We start from the raw sequence: 15927 nt of genomic DNA, 5'->3' as shown, positions 1-15927 counted from the left end.
TCAAACTCACAAATATCTACCTACCCCCGCTTCCCAAGTGCTGGGATTAAAGGTGTGTGCCACCATGCCTAGCTCAGATGCTTTTATTTCAAAGCCACAAACTTTCAGCTTCCCCTTGAATTGTTGAGGGAAAGACTTAAATACGTGCATTGTTTTTAACTTACTAGAACATTCTTCAAGTTGGAAAAGAAAAACTAGCCTCATTTCACAACATGGAAAGAAGCACAGAAGTTTGTAAAATTGGGCCTGGGAATTGGCTCAGCTGCACAGGCTTCTGCTATCAAGACTGGCAACCTGCTTGGACTTCTGGGACGCCCATGCTGGAAGGAAAGCACTGACTCCCATAAGTTCTTCTGACTTCCACACGTATATTTACTATGACATACACATGAAACCCCCATAAATAAATGTAACAAAATCTTAAAGTTTGTAAAACCTTATTTTTATCTAAGTTATTAAGGATTTGGGGGGGCGGTGGTTTTGGTTTTTTTGTTACAGTTTCTCTATGTAGCCTCAGCTATCCTAGACTTGCTTTGGAGACCAGGCTGGCCTCAAACTCACCTGCCTCTGCTTCCCCAAGTGGCTAGTTATTAGGATTCTTAATGAAGAGAGAGCCCAGCAATTATGAGTGTTTGAAGCACTTCCTGAGGACCCAGCACCCACATTAGGCATCCTACAACCACATTAGGTAGCTCTAGGGGTCCAGTGCTGTCCAAGAACACATGTAGGCACACATACACGGAAACATAAATAAATCTTTAAAAAACTGTCCTTGCAGATGTTTTTTGTTTTTTTGTTTTTTTACCTGTTTTATTTAGTGCACACACAGGGTACCTTCATGTTTCACTGAGTGGATGTTGGCAATGAACGCACACTCTACCCTTCTTCCATTGTTGCTTCCTAGAGACACTACATAAGGCATAATTACATCTAGTAGTGACACTTTCGTTTGGGTGTTGATATGCATTAACTATATGGGGTAGTTCTTAAACCACCTACTACCCAGGACACCCCCGTACAAACTGCTGGGGTGTTTTACTGCTGATGTAAGCAAATTGGTACTGTGCAGGGCAGGAAAGGAGAGCCTGGGTGTCAATAGATCTTACACTGTGCTGGGACTGGCCCGTATCCCAGTCACATCTCTGCAAAGAAAACCCTCAGGCACAGTTAGAAATGACTCCAAGGGCCCAGGAGCCACCTCAGGTCAGCAAGTGTCCCATAAGCACGAGGCTTGGGGTAAGTGCTGCACAAGCCTGAGTGACTGAAGAGTTGCCCTCTGTCACATGTGCCAAGCACACACGGTTTTGTTTGAACCCAGACACCGTGGTGTGCACATGGGGTCCCTGCATAAGGCTGGGTCTTGTTAGCTGGTCTAGCCTAAGTAAAGTCCAGATTTACTCAAAACATAAGATGAATGGGCCAGCAAGACGGCCCTGTGGGTTGAGATACTTGTGATAAGCCTGGAATCCCGAGTTCCATCACTAGAACTCAGGTTGAAAGGCCAAAGCCAATGCCTGGACATGGACCGGACCTCTGACCTCCACATGTGCCCTCGTGGCAGTACACACAAATAAGTGAATAATTTTTGTATATGAAAGACACCTGATACCAACCTCTGGCCTCCACAAACCCCGGTGCACATGTGTGCACACAAACAAAAACACAAAATGACTCCAAGTAACTCCACAGTCACCTAGGATTCAACTACTCTGCCTTGCTATAACCATTCCCCTAAAGCCATTGCTAAGAACAGACTCGGGGCTCAGATGGAATTCTAACAGAAGCCCTCTCCTCCCATAATCAGTGGCCCTATTTAAATAGGTTGTGACAACCACAGTACCACTTTCATCAAAGTGTATGATGCAACTACCAGCATAAACACTGTGTCCAGGTAACACTGATGTGGAGAGGACACATCCCTTCTAACCCACCAAAAGACATATCTACTCAAACTGGATTGAGTCAGTGCTGACGTAACCACTTACAGGTTTATTGACAGTAACTTTATAAAAGTTATTCCCGGTATCTGATGTTACAAACTCTAGGGTCTTTGAGATATGCAGGATCCTTGTATGTAACTGGCATAAACCCTGTAAAGAAATAATTGAAGTTCTTGACAGAGACAATGAGCAAATCTCAATTAGTTCAGTTCAGTTGTACAGGTGTACTTACCCATTTTCTGAGCTTTCTTAATGGCTTTTGTTACTTCTCTCTGTTTCTTTCCACAAAGACCTAGAAAATAGAAGGGGTGCTTTCTTACACATAAGAAAATGCTAATGCTATATTTAAAAGAGCTTTTTCCCCCCTGTGAAGAACTAGAAAAGCAAATCTTTTGTGGGTCCTTTGGTCTCACATACTCAGTTCTGTTACTGCAACTCAATGATAACCATGTGGCCCTATGTAAACAAAAAACAAACAAACAAAACAAAACAAATTTCAGTTTGGATATAACGATTAGTTGCTGACTAAGGTTTAGTCTAGGATTGGTAATTTTAAAATAAATTTAAATTTAGTTTTATTAGTTTTAGTTGAATGCAGATGCCTACAGCAGCTAGATATGCTGTATTCCCTGGAGTGGATTTACAGATGCTAATGAGCCATCTGATGAGGGTGCTGGGAGCTGGCTCCAGTCCACTGTAAGAACAGCATGTATTTTTAACTGCTGGGCTACCTGTCTAGATCCAAGATACAGTTTTCCTCAAGCCCAAATTTCAATATGTTATTACCCTGTATAAGTAAAGGCAATGACCCCTTGCACTGCAAATAACTCTCCCTAAGGACCTCACTCTTTTCCCACCCAACCCACCCCCAGGGCAGCTGGCTTAATAGTGACTTGGCATGATTTGATCAATGTAATTCTTTGCTGTTTTGTTTTTTCAAGACAGGGTTTCTCTGTGTGGCCTTGGCTGTCCTGGACTCACTCTGTAGACCAAGCTGATCTCAGAACTCACAGAGATCCACCTGCCCCTGCCTCCCAAGTGCTGGGATTACAGGCGTGCACCACCACACCCAGCTTGATCAATGTGATTCTTATTTACACTTAAATTTCTATGATTAAAAAAAAAAAAAGTACCTGTTATGTGTCTTCCGTAAATGCATCCGGTAAATGGAGAAATAAACTGGGACAAGAGCTGTTTCAGAGTTAGATTTGGAGGAAAAAATTATATTAGTACATTTGTTATTCAACCCTGAGTGTATAAATTTAAAAAAATTTTTTTATAAACAACCTTCAAGTTACATAAACAGTTAGTGCGTTTCAGATAAAGCTAACATGAAATTAAATACCTAAAGCTAACATCTAGTGTGTCAAAAACTATGTGATCAAGTAACATGAATGGGCTTGTCTGTTCAGTGCTGTGAATTCTGACTCCCACAGGCACCTAAAACACTGCTGCTCACAGCCAGTGACAGCAACATTTCCCCACCATGGCAGGAGGCTCTCACAAGGCACACAGACTTCAGCATTCACTCTAACTTATTCCTTTTTTTAAAGATTTATTTTCATTTATACAGTATTCTGCACCAGATCTCATTATAGATGGTTGTGAACTATCATGTGGTTGCTGAGAACTGAACTCCAGCCTTTGGAAGAACAGACAATGCTCTTAACCTCTGAGATATCTCTCCAGCCCGCCACTTTTTGGCTTTTTTTTTTTTTTTTTTTTTTTTGAGACAGGGTTTTTTGAGACAGTGTAGCCTTGGCTGTCCTGGACTCTTTGTAGACCAGGCTAGCTTCAAACTCAGAGATCCGCCTGCCTCTGCCTCCCAGAGTGCTGGGATTAGAAGTGTGTACCACCACGCCTGGCCTCTAACTTACTCTTAATGAACACCTTAATAACACTTTCTAGATACTAGGCCCTGTGTTTGGGCCTTTCCACCATTGTCTGCTGCACTGTGAATTTTATAATTTCTTGTATTTTCTCCTTCAAAGATAGCTATCATTTTACACTATGTAAACAGCGTCGGTCACATTCCCCAAATGTATTGCTTCTTTTTTCTTTTGTTTTTTTGTGTATAGGGTTTTTGGGTTTTGTTTTATTTTGTTGTTGTTTTCTGAGATAAGGTTTCTCTGTGTAGCCTTGGCTGTCCTGGACTCACTCTGTAGACCAAACTGATCTCCAACTCACAGAGATTGGTGTGCACCACCACACCGAGCTGTGTACAGGGTTTTCACAAAGTCTCTCTGTGTAGCTCTGGCTGTCCTGCAACTCCCTCTGTAGACCAGGCTGGCCTAGAACTCAGAGATCCGCTTGCCTCTGCCTCCCGAGTGCCTAGATTAAAGGAGGGCACCACCACCACACAGCTAAATCTGCTACTTCCAATTTGCTGAAAGCTTAAGGAGAAATACTGCTTAAAGCAATGGCCTATGATAGTGAACTGCAAAGGTCAACTTCACAAGAGGCGCTTTCCCCAAAGCACTCATGTCTGTCAATATACAGTGAGCGAGCTACTCTGCAGAAAGAGAAAAACAAGACATACTAAGCCAAATAGGTGTGAAAGGAGGGGGAGCAAGGGCCTCTAAAATGAAGAGACAACATGGGAAACTGTAACAAGATTTGATACCATGAACTTGCTGAATCCGTCCTATACAGTCTGATGATTCTGACATAACCCTCTGAGAAAATGAGCAGGGAGCAGACTCCCAGCCAGGGACAGGGGAAACCCAGGGCTCACCTGTACATTCTTGTAATCTACAGGCTTCTCACATAAGACACACTTCTTAAGAGGCTCCTTATAGGGGTTTTCCATCAGGATTGGCTAGGATAGAAAAGGTCTCATGATGAAAATGTGTTAAGACTGAGAACAGTTAAAGCTACAGTTGCATTTGTACATATTTTAATCAAGCACATCATTTTGTGTCCATCTAGCTAAAGTGGGATTAACACATGAAGGAGACTACAGTGAAGAATCGTTTCTGCAGAAAAGGACGTCCAAGAGCAGCCAGTTGATAAAGGGATTCATTGCTCATATGCTGTGTTTAGATTACAGATAACCAAAGCATCCTGGTTTATTCAAAATTTATTTCAAGACAATTCTTTGAATACATATAATTTTATCATTCACTTTCTTTTAGATTTATTTATTAAAAGTAAGTGTGTGCTAAGTCATTTACCCACCCCTAAATTTTCCGAGTTGTTTTGTCACTATTTAATTTTATAAATAGATAATGCTCCATGGCTTACTGCAATAAAAGGTTCACTAGTATCTCTTTTATAGACTACTGTATAAGTCTGTGTGTGCCCTTCTGGCTTTTCTCTCCTTGCTGTTTCTGACATAGTACCTTCCTCTAATTGTAAGAATAGTTGCCACCAATACAGAGATATCTACAGCTTTTTGAATAATTTGGAAATATATATATATATACACACACACATATATATATATATATGTTCCTTGTTTGTTTGTTTTTGGTTTTTCCAGACAGGATTTCTTTGTGTAGCCTTGGATATCCTAGATTCAACTTGCAGACCAGACTGGCCTCAAATTCACAGAGACCCACCTGCCTTTGCCTCCCTAGTGCTGGGATTATAGGTGTGTGCCACTGCACCCGGCGGAAATCTATAATCTGTTTTTGGTGGTGGTGGTGGTTTTGGTTTTTGGTTTTTGTTCTGTTTTGTTTTTGGCTGTCCTGGACTCACTTTGTAGACCAGGCTGGCCTCGAACTCAGGCAATCCACATGCCTCTGCCTCCCAAGTGCTGGGATTAAAGGCGTGCGCCACCACCGCCTGGCTGAAATCTATAATCTTAATTGTGATAAATGAATATGACTGTGTGCATTTTTCTGTGGAAAAGATACAGAATTTTCATTAGTCACATGACCTGAAAAAGTACATTTCCTTTATTCTTTTAAAGTTTGACGTGTGCAATAGATGACGGAGATGGATACACATTTGTTTAGACAACTTCCTTGGTGTTTAATGGTTCCTATTTCCTTGCTTTGTTGTCTTTATCACACTTAATTTTCATCAAAAGACCAAAACGCGACGGTTTTGTTGCTGCTGTAGCTCAGGGTGGCCTCCAACTCAAAAGATCCTCTTGCCTCAGCTTTCTAAATGCTATTAGTATGTGTCCACCACCATATCTAGCTTGCCTGAATTTTCTTTAGTCTAATTTCTACTCCCTTGAGATAGAGGCTGTAACCCTTCTCAGTTTTGAGTACTTATGTGATGTGATTGGGCCGACATCCAGGCTCACACTTTAAGCCCATAAAAACACACCTACAGTTTAGACGCAACTGATTAAATGGTCCTAATGTAAAATTTTAATTTGGATCTCTTATCAAGAGACCAAAACTGATAGATGGTAAAGATCATGCCATCCCAAATTCTATTATCTACAATTATCCTATTCACCTAAGCTGTCTTTTAGAAATTCTCAAATTGTATATCCTTACATTTAATATCTAGGAAGAAATTTATGATATGACAGAAGCCTGAATCTAGAATTCCCTTCAAAACACAAGCGACAAAAATCAATAAGCCATGCTTACTGAATTCTAGATAGCAAATTAGGCTGAATTAGTTCATCGGAATGAATTAGTAATATAAGAGCTGAACAGATGTCTGTGGTAAAGGCACTTGCTGCTCTTACTGAGGGAGGAGTTGGAATCCCAGCACCCACAAGCACAGGCTCACAACCACCTCTAGTTCCAGCTCCAGGGATCCAATGGCCTCTACTGGCTTCCACACCTGCCCTCTCCCAACATGCACACAAATAACAAAATAATGTTTTCTTTAACAAATAAAAAGGAATCTTACCAGGTCCTCATTGCCGGTTACCTGTTTATACTGTGAACAGCACCTTCTCCACAGAGCTGTAACTTAAGAGAAACGGCAATGACACAATTACTTTCACTCCCTGAATATCTCACAGAGACTTATGCTATCTGTTTATTCTGGATGTTTTGTTTCTGTGTTTGTTTGTTTTCAGACAGGGTTTATAGACCAGGCTGACCTCGAACTCACAGAGATCCACCTGCCTCTGCCTCCTGAGTGCTGGGATTAAAGTCCTGCGCCAATTTACGTCTTTAAAGACGCTAGATGAATCAAAAAGCAGATGTAGTGCCCGGCATGGAGGTGTACACCTTTAATCCCAGCCGGGCAGGTGGATCTCTGTGAGTTCAAAGCTAGCTTGGTCTACAAAGCCAGTTCCAGGACAGCCAAGACTACATAATAGTGAGATCCTGGCTCCAAAACAGCCCCCACCCCCCGCCCGCACGGTAGTGAAATAAATAAAGGTGCAATGTTATTTTTACTCAATGATTGGTTAACGTCTTGGTAGATTTGGGACACAAGAGGACTCAAAGCGAGCGATTCCAAGGGCTTTGGATAAAAATATACATATATTTATATACACTTATCTATATTTCATATATATACATAGATATTTTATATAGTTCCTCTCCTATAAAACTTCTCACCTTTCTACAGTTACCAGATTGTAATGCATATATGTACAGAAGCAAGAGAGGTACTGTCATTCTAAAGTTAAAATAAGAAGATTCAAAGCTAGGTGTGGTGATGCACGCCTTTAATCCCAGCACTTGGGAGATAGAGGCAGGCGGATCGCTGTCAGTTCGAAGCCAGCCTCGTCTACAAAATGAGTATAGGACAGCCAAGGCTACACAGAGAAACCCTGTGTCAAAAAACCAAAAATAATTAACGACTTAATTAAAGATTCAAGTCGTTGACAGAGAAGCCCAGAAACAAAAACTAAAAGTTAAGACTTGACTACACTTCAAAGTCCTCTTCAGCTCCAAGAAATCAATCTAGGGCGACTGGAGCTTCTTCCTATTCATCTCAAACCTGGTCATAGAGAAACAGTCGTTTTGCTAACAGCAAAGACGCCATCGACTGCGGCTGCTAATGCAATGCCGAACACTTTACCCGTGCGAGTTCCGCGATCCGTGAGGCAAACAGCCGTAGCTGTCAGGCTCTTCCTCCCTACACCACTGCACACAGCAGCCATAGCTGCCATGGTTCTCCGCCCTTCCTTTTCCTTTCCTTTCCCCTAAAAGCCCCGATACGTCCCTTCCGGTACTCTTCCCCCCTGCTGGCCCTGGCGATTCTGCGCAAAAGTTCCGGTGCGACCCTTTAAGTTCCCGCGTTCCCCTGGGCCGGAAGTCACATGTTACACGGGCTGCCCTGCGGAGAGATGGAGAACTGAAATTTGGGTACCTGCTTACGCCCGCAGAGCGGTGGCAATAGCTCGGGTCTGCACCCAGGGCGCCCGGGTCGCAGAGACGCTCGGCCCAGGCATGGAGGACAGCGGCTCCCGCATCCGCCGGCGGGTGTCTGTCCGCAAAAGGAACCGCCGCAGCCTAGAGAGCCTCTGTGCCGCCTCCACCCCTGCCGAGCTCCAGCCGGCGGAGCACCGGGCGGACCTAGAGGACGAAGCGGCGGTCGGGAGCCGGCGGCGGAAAACCGGGAGCCCGGAGCCCGCCCAGGTACAGCCCTGCTGATTCTCTGCAGAGCCTGGTCCCGTCATCACCAAGGGCTGCGGTGCCGACCCGCGTCCCCTGCTGCGCGGGGTTGAAACCGCTCTTTCTTCCCAGGTGCACACCGTTGACCTGTTAGATGAGTGGCTTTCGCTTCCTCTTCTCGTCCTTGTTCTCCAGCACTTGGGAAACACTGCCTTAAATCCCCGACTTCTAAGGGGATGTGAAACTTAGACACACACACACACACACACACACACACACACACACACACACACACACACACACACACACACACACAAACTCTGGCGCGCCGCCCCATCCCCTGTCATAAAAAGTGTTCTGCTGGCTTCAGAATGATTTGTTTCTGCTTTCCTAATAAAACTTTTTACTGGAGACCCATTACGAGCTGGCTACTTTCTTAAACTAGCCATATTATCTAGATTTTACAACAGTAACTGGGCCCTGGGAAGTTGAGAAACTAAAGTTCTAACTCTAGTAAATAATTACTATCTCTCAGTTTCCATCTTTCTCTGTTCAGTAAGCCACCTACATAGGTGTGCACACTCTTGGCTCAATTCCAAGTTCAGAGCAGAATTTCCTTGTAGTGTCTAGTGGTACCATCATGGCTTTGTAACGGGCCAGCCTCTAAACTAGTCTCTGGGCCGGAATTACCAGTGACTAGAAGCATCTATTGAGCTGACAACCTTTTAGACAGCTACCATTTTTCCCCTTCTTTAATGCTTTAGCACAGGTTTAAGAATTAAAATCCCGAAGGTTGTAAGCCTAGAGTCAAGCTTAAGTGTTGCTTGTTGCCTTAGCTTGCTAGAGTCCTCGAAGAATAACTGCTGACCTTATTCACTGGCACAGTCGGTCACCAGGTTAAAGACACATCACATTAATCTATTTGAGGATGGCTTCTGTCTACCCATTAGAGGGTGGCATATTATTAGTATTTCTTTAGGGAACCTCTTTAAAAGGGGGAGGGGGTGGTCCTAGTGAGTGACCTAAATTCTTCAGGGACTTAAGATTTAGTTTAAAAATTGTATCAAGTGCCTGCTGTACCACTTTACAACAGTGAAAATTTACACTGCACAAAGATGAGGTAACTACAAAGATGAGCTTACTTGGAGCTAGGTTCTGAAGATCGTTGGAAAAAAAGAAAAGAAAGAAAGAAACCCAAAGGTTTGGGGTTTGGGCTCAGAGGTGAAGCCAGGGGCAGACCTTGGGCTCACACTTTAGCACCAAAATAAATAAATAATTTAGAGTTCCAATAGCACCATTTGGGCTGAGCTGGGGATGTAGCCGAGTTGGTAGAATGCTTACTGAGTGGGCACATAGCCTTGGGTTTGTTCCTAGCTCCTCATAAAACCAGGTGATACAGGTGGGAGGATCAAAACTGCATAGCCTCTGTTACAGGAGATCCTGTTGAGGCTCAAAACCATTCTTTTAAGCGTCCTGATGTCCCATAATAATCCAGCAGCACTATTTAGGCAAGTCACTTCAACTCTCTGGGCTCATTTCTTTTATCTGGTCATGATATGTATTCAGAGAATAATTTGCTTATAGTGATATATTTACTATAGTCCTTTGCTGGAATGGTTTTTTTTTTTTTGTTTTGTTTTGTTTTAACTCCTCATGAAGATGGAGTTCAGCTATGTGTCTTTGTTTCCTTTCAGGAAAATGACAGTGAAGTGGACATGTTTAGTGACTATGACAGCTTTACAGAAAATTCCTTTTTAGCTCAAGTTGATGACTTGGAACAGAAATGCATGCAACTGCCTGAACACAGTAAACAAGTTACAGACTTTGCCACCAAAGATCTTTGTTCAGAAGGCATCGAAAACAAGCCCAGTGCTACTACTGCCTCTGAGTCTAATGAGCACGGACACAGCCAGAGTGATGCAGACGGCCCTGTTGGGTTAGAACCTGGAAACGACCTTTTGTTTGATGTGCCTTCTTCTCAAATTTTATACTTTGAAAGTATGCAGAACTCTTCAAATGATTTGGGTGGCCAGCCTGCGAAGGAGGGAGTCGGAAACTCACGAAGGTCATTGAATGAAGGCTTGGCCTGTAGCCATATAGAGCAACCCCAGCAAAATAAGGAAGTCTCTAAAGTCAGCGCTTCCTCAGAGACAAGCAGGAGGAAGAGTATTAAAGACCATCTCAAGAATGCCATGACTGGGAATGCCAAGGCCCAAACCCCAGTCTTTTCCAGGAGTAAACAACTCAAGGAGACTCTCCTGTGTGAGGAAATCAGCGTTGCTAAGGAAGCAATTGAGTCATCGTCAGATGACCTTGGTCCTTTTTATTCGCTACCCAGCAAAGTGAGAGACCTTTATGCTCAGTTGAAAGGAATCAAAAAACTATATGGTAATACTTTTTTCTTAAACTGAAACCAAATTTATGATTCAGATAGTATTCATGTATTAACCCAAATCAGTAGAAGCAGATGATTCTCTGGTCCTGTCTCTCGGCCAAAATGGTCAGAATCCCAGCTGTGTTGAGCCCGCATCCCTGTCATGGACCTTTTTCCTTTCTTATGTACTGTCCTTCTCAAGCCAGGAGCCCTGGCTTTTTCTCTTGTCTCTTGCCTAAGTAGTCTTCAGACCACTCACACTCTGGGCCCTTGCTTAGGTTACAAAGACTGAGATTTCTAAGCCCAGGCATGCTGCCAGAGCGCTCCACTACTCACCACAGCTCTGAGGGCTCAGCCCCTCCCACCCTGCTTCTGACTCTTCTCTAATTGGCTCTTATTGTTTCTTTGGAATCTAGTTGTTTACGTTTCTTGGAATGCTCAGAATCTTAAGCGAAAGAAGTCGGTAATAGCAGTTAAAATTAAACACCTTTAAATACAGCAGTAATAATAAAAATTACGTGATGCTTTTCAAAATCCTGGGTCCTTGCACCTGTTTGAGATATACCATTTTAGACAAAGGGACAGCCACTGCCGAACTAGTTGTCAGCTATCACTTCATAAATATTTCCGGAAGTCTTTTGGAAAACTTTTGAACTATGTAAGGACATAGATTGTCAACTCAAAACAGGTTGGAGAAGTAGAATAACAGGAAAATAAAGTCAGGCAGTAAGAGTCTAAGACATTCTAGACAGCTCAACAGCTAAGAGCGCTTGTTCCCTCAGGACTGGGATCTGGTTCCCAGCACCACATGGTGGCTTACAGCCATCTGTAACTCCAGTTCCTGGGGATCTCAGGCCCTCTCCAGACCTCTTTGGGACTAGACGTGGACACATACAGAAAGAATCCAAGAAATTGTAAGTTGTGAGGCACATGGCTTGTGAACCAGCAGCCTAGTGCCAGGTATAGTGAGACCCTGCAGTCCTTTCCTCTGGAGGTAGAGGTCATAAGATCAGGATTCCAAGGTCATTCTCAGCTACATAGTAAGTTCAGAGTCAGCCTGGGCTACATGAGACCATATGTCAACAATACCAAAAGAACCATCTGCTACTCTCATGATAACTTTCTTTTCTCTGCCCTTCTACTGGCTTACTTTGTTCAGTCTGAATCTGCTGCCAACGTGATTTCTTAAGGGCAGGATTTTAGAGCTTTGCTTTTCTTTGGTTTTGGTTTTGGGGCGTGTTAAGTATTTTGTGGAATTAGGGATTGAACCCAGGACATTGAACATGATCGGTCCATTGGCACTGAACTACACTTACAGCCTTCACGTTTTGAAACGGGATGTCATGTAGCACAGGCTTGACTCACGATCCTCCCGTATCTGTGTCTGGACCTCCGGGAGTACAGCCCTGTACCACAATGCTCAGATACAGAACTAGCACTGTAGTTATAGCATATTGTGTTTTATAGAGTCCCCAATTGCCTCTTTGGCTCCTCTAGCCTTGTTACTTAAACGGAGCCTTTTCTATTAAAATCAACAACAAAAATGGGCTAGGGCAAAACAGTTGTTTTGCAGTTTAGTTAGATCTTTTGCCAAGTAGATGATGAATTAGGTGTAATGACTCAATCATATTCCTAATGTCTAAGTAAAAATCTCAGTAAATTACTAAAAAATAATTATCTCTGTTATTCAGACAACTGTCTTAATGCCTTATTTTGAGAAGGGTCTCGCTGTATAGCGTTGGCTGGCCTTAAATTCACAGCAGTCTGCCTCCCCTCCCCTCCCAGCTGCTAGGATTGAAGGTCTACACCACAATTCCCTGCTTCACTTCAGTTTTTAAAATAACATGTTTAAGCCCTTTAAATTAAATTTGGGATGAGTTTTCTTAAACTATATTAAGTGTGTAAACTGCTCAAATTTAGACTCAATTTTTAACTCTTTTTTCCATTTGTATGTATGTGTGTGGGCACATGTGAGTCAGAAGACAACTTGTAGGGTTTAGTTCTCTCCTTTCGCTGCATGGGTCCTTAGGGTCTAACTTGGGCTTGGCAACAAATGACTTTGTCCACTGAACCTTTTCACTGGCCCTCGATTCCCTTTTTGTTGTTACTGTTGTTTGTTTGTTTGTTTTGAGACAGGGTTTCTCTGTGTGACAGCCCTGGCTGACCTGGATTCACTTTGTAGACAAGGCTGGCCTCGAACTCACAGGGATCCGCCTGCCTCTGGCTCCTGAGTGCTGGGATTAAAGGCAGCACTTGAGTCCTGTTTTAAAGCTATGAATTACCATAACTGCACACCTTTTGACTCGCCCCCTGGCCTGGAGTGCCTGTTAAAGAAAGATGCACTAAACTTCTGCACGCACTCCTTAGACCCTCTCCCTGCCCTGATAGGGCATCCTAGGAGTGCTGATGAGGTCGTCTTCATGCAGACCCTCTCCCTGCCCTAACCATCCACACATATAAAAAAATGCTAGTATGCATTTTGAAAATTGTTAATGTATGCTGTCCAGTCACCACTTTCCATTATCACCGTCATGTTGATCCAGGGCATCGTGGAACCTAGTCTAGCTATGTAACTGAGGGTAAACTCGACCTTCTGCTCTCTCTGTCTGCACTACTCGGGTGCTGGGCTTACAGGCACAAGCCAGCAGACCCCTTTCATGGGGTGCTGGGGACCAAACCCTGGCCTTCATATGTGCTAGGGGAGCACTCTTCCCGCTGAACCGTGTCCTCAACCTTTACATTCTGCAGAGCGCTAGTTTTCACATATACTGTTTTGTACACGTTACGCTTTCATCAGTTATTTCTCAGTGAATGGGGGTTGGGGGCGACCCTGGGTGACCAGTCAGTAACTGAAACCTTTTATGATTTAAATAGTCCTTATTTAGTCCCTGGATGGTTGGGAGCCAAGGGACCATTATGGACCGTTCAGGTCCGTAAGAGAGCTAACTGAAGATTTTTCTGGTTTGTGCAAGATCTCCTGAATTTTTTTCTTCTTCCACCTAATTCTGCATAAGAGGCTCTTGGGTGGGTGAGGGAGGTCAGCCTATCTGATCTTGTAGAACATAGGAAGATATTAGAATGAACAGGTCCTTAAACTGCCCTTCTCTGTAGATAACAGCCCCTTGTCCCCAGGCAGCTAGCTGTCTGCCCTGCTGGAATTTGACACCTACATCTGTAAGTATTGTAAGGGTAAGCCTGTTGCTCATCTGCTGACAAGGTCTGAACTCAGACCTCCTGGCTGTGCTCATTCAGAATTTTGGACGTTTACTGTCTATAAGAATCACATTTGTCCTCATGAGAAGATTGCCTCATTGAGACACTTGACTTCTTCCTAGAAATACTCTCGAGGCTGTGGAAGGGGGAAATAATCTCTTGCACACTCTTCTTTAAATCCTACAGACTGGCAGCACACGTGTTTGACATTAAGTTCTGTGCAAAAAAGAAAAAATTTAATATATTCCTTGCCGACGAGTGGCGGGAAAACCCTTGTGGCTGAGATCTTAATGCTACAGGAACTGCTCTGCCGACAGAAAGATGTTTTACTGATCCTTCCGTATGTGGCTATTGTTCAAGAAAAGGTGTGTGTTTAAACAGTTTCTTTTTGTTTGTTTGTTTATTGTTTGAGAAAGGGTTTCTCTGTGTAGCCCTGGCTGTCCTGGACTCTCTGTAGACCAGGCTGTCCTTGAACTCACAAGATCTACCTGCCTCTGCCTCCTGAGTGCTGTCATTAAAGGTATTTACCACCACTGCCCAGCCCAGTTGTTATTTTCTATTATGAAATTTTAAGATCTAAAAGCTAGCATAAATGTATTGGCTATTAACTGATCCGAGATAGTTTTCAATATGTACAAAAATAGCACAGAGTACTTAACTTATTTTCAAACAGTAATTACATATACTTTTCTTACTGTTGATTTTAGCTGTATCTTAGCTATTCCATTAATATTTAGCCAGTATTTTCAAGCAGAAACTAGCTCATGACCTCATTAGAAGGAGTCAGTCAGGTGGAACCTTCTGTATAAAAGGAGACAAGTAAAAGTTACGTTCCTATTATATAGTTTAAAAGTAACACATGGGCTGGAGAGATGGCTCAGTGGTTAGGAGCACCACCTTCTCTTCTAGAGGTCCTGAGTTCAATTCCCAGCAACTATATGGTGGCTCAGAACCATCTGTAATGTGATCTGATGCCCTCTTCTGGCATGCAGGTGTACATGCAAGCAGAGTACAGTATACATAATAATAAATAAATCTTTTAAAAAATAAATAAAATAAAATAAAAGTAACACATATGAGGCTTGGAGAGGCGTTAAAAGCACTAACTAGCACTCTTCAGGGAGACCTGGGTTTAGTTCTGACACCCTCATAGTGGCTCAAAACCACCTGTAACTGTAGTCCAAGGGCTGCCTGTTCACAGTGCACAGATACATAGCAGACAGAACTCCCATCCGCATTCAATAACTAATCAAAAAGTCACATGTGCTTATTTGGAAAGATCACTGCCTTATTTCAAAACCAGCAGTTCCTAGATAGGCGTTCCTAGCTTGGACCGACCAATGGGGACAATTTTAGATGGAGAGACTCCCCTGTGAGTACTTTTAACTTGGTCTCTTATTTGTGCTTTTGTTTATTGAACTAATACTCTAGATTTCCAGTTTATCAAGTTTTGGTGTAGAACTTGGTTTCTTTGTTGAAGAATATGCTGGAAGCAAAGGAAGATTTCCTCCTACTAAAAGGAGGGAAAAGAAGTCGTTGTATATTGCCACTATTGAGAAAGGGCATAGCCTGGTGAACTCCTTGATTGAAACGGGAAGGATCAGCACACTAGGTCTGGTTGTCGTCGATGAGGTTGGTCAACATCCATCGTGCTTATTACATTGGCTCCTTTTCCCAGCTATGCTTTGGGTCCTCGCAGTAACTAACCTATTATACACAGAGCACAAAGGGAGGCATTTCATGCTAGATAGCCTTTGAAATAAATATTTGTTTATTTATATGTATATAAGTACTCTATCCGCATTACATCTGCACACCAGAAGAGGGCTTGAGATCATATTGCCGATGGTTGTGAGCCACAATATGGTTGCTGGGAATTGAACTCAGGACCTCTGGTAGAGCAAACAGTGCCCTTACC

The 15927-nt window shown here is 43.0% G+C and overlaps 2 protein-coding genes and 1 non-coding gene across 3 annotated transcripts in view; 2 read left to right on the top strand and 1 right to left on the bottom strand.

Annotated features, from left to right (window-relative positions):
• Positions 1-1969: 1969 nt before the first annotated feature.
• Positions 1970-8057, bottom strand: Mrps18c (mitochondrial ribosomal protein S18C). Its single transcript, XM_051170725.1, has 6 exons — positions 7887-8057; positions 6759-6814; positions 4675-4758; positions 3074-3131; positions 2173-2232; positions 1970-2090 (listed from the first exon to the last, which is right to left on the bottom strand). Exons 1-6 carry the CDS (start codon positions 7975-7977, stop codon positions 2014-2016), a joined length of 426 nt encoding a protein of 141 aa, XP_051026682.1. The 5' UTR covers positions 7978-8057; the 3' UTR covers positions 1970-2013.
• Positions 8058-8256: 199 nt separating this feature from the next.
• Helq (helicase, POLQ like) overlaps positions 8257-15927 on the top strand; it is a 41684-nt gene continuing 34013 nt past the window's right edge. The window contains exons 1-4 of the mRNA XM_051170305.1: positions 8257-8446; positions 10117-10810; positions 14196-14374; positions 15441-15641. Coding sequence (XP_051026262.1) covers positions 8258-8446; positions 10117-10810; positions 14196-14374; positions 15441-15641 — 1263 coding nt within the window. The 5' untranslated portion in view covers position 8257. The remainder of the gene's footprint in view (positions 8447-10116; positions 10811-14195; positions 14375-15440; positions 15642-15927) is intronic.
• LOC127211117 (small nucleolar RNA SNORA3/SNORA45 family) lies at positions 9220-9331 on the top strand. The gene has a single exon (XR_007833394.1). It is a non-coding gene; the product is annotated as a small nucleolar RNA SNORA3/SNORA45 family (small nucleolar RNA).

Source organism: Acomys russatus, chromosome 28 (genome assembly GCF_903995435.1).
Source record: "Acomys russatus chromosome 28, mAcoRus1.1, whole genome shotgun sequence".
Classification (NCBI taxonomy): domain Eukaryota; kingdom Metazoa; phylum Chordata; class Mammalia; order Rodentia; family Muridae; genus Acomys; species Acomys russatus.
The sequence above is the reverse complement of the archived record's forward strand: the minus strand, read 5'-3'. Positions and strand labels throughout refer to the sequence as shown.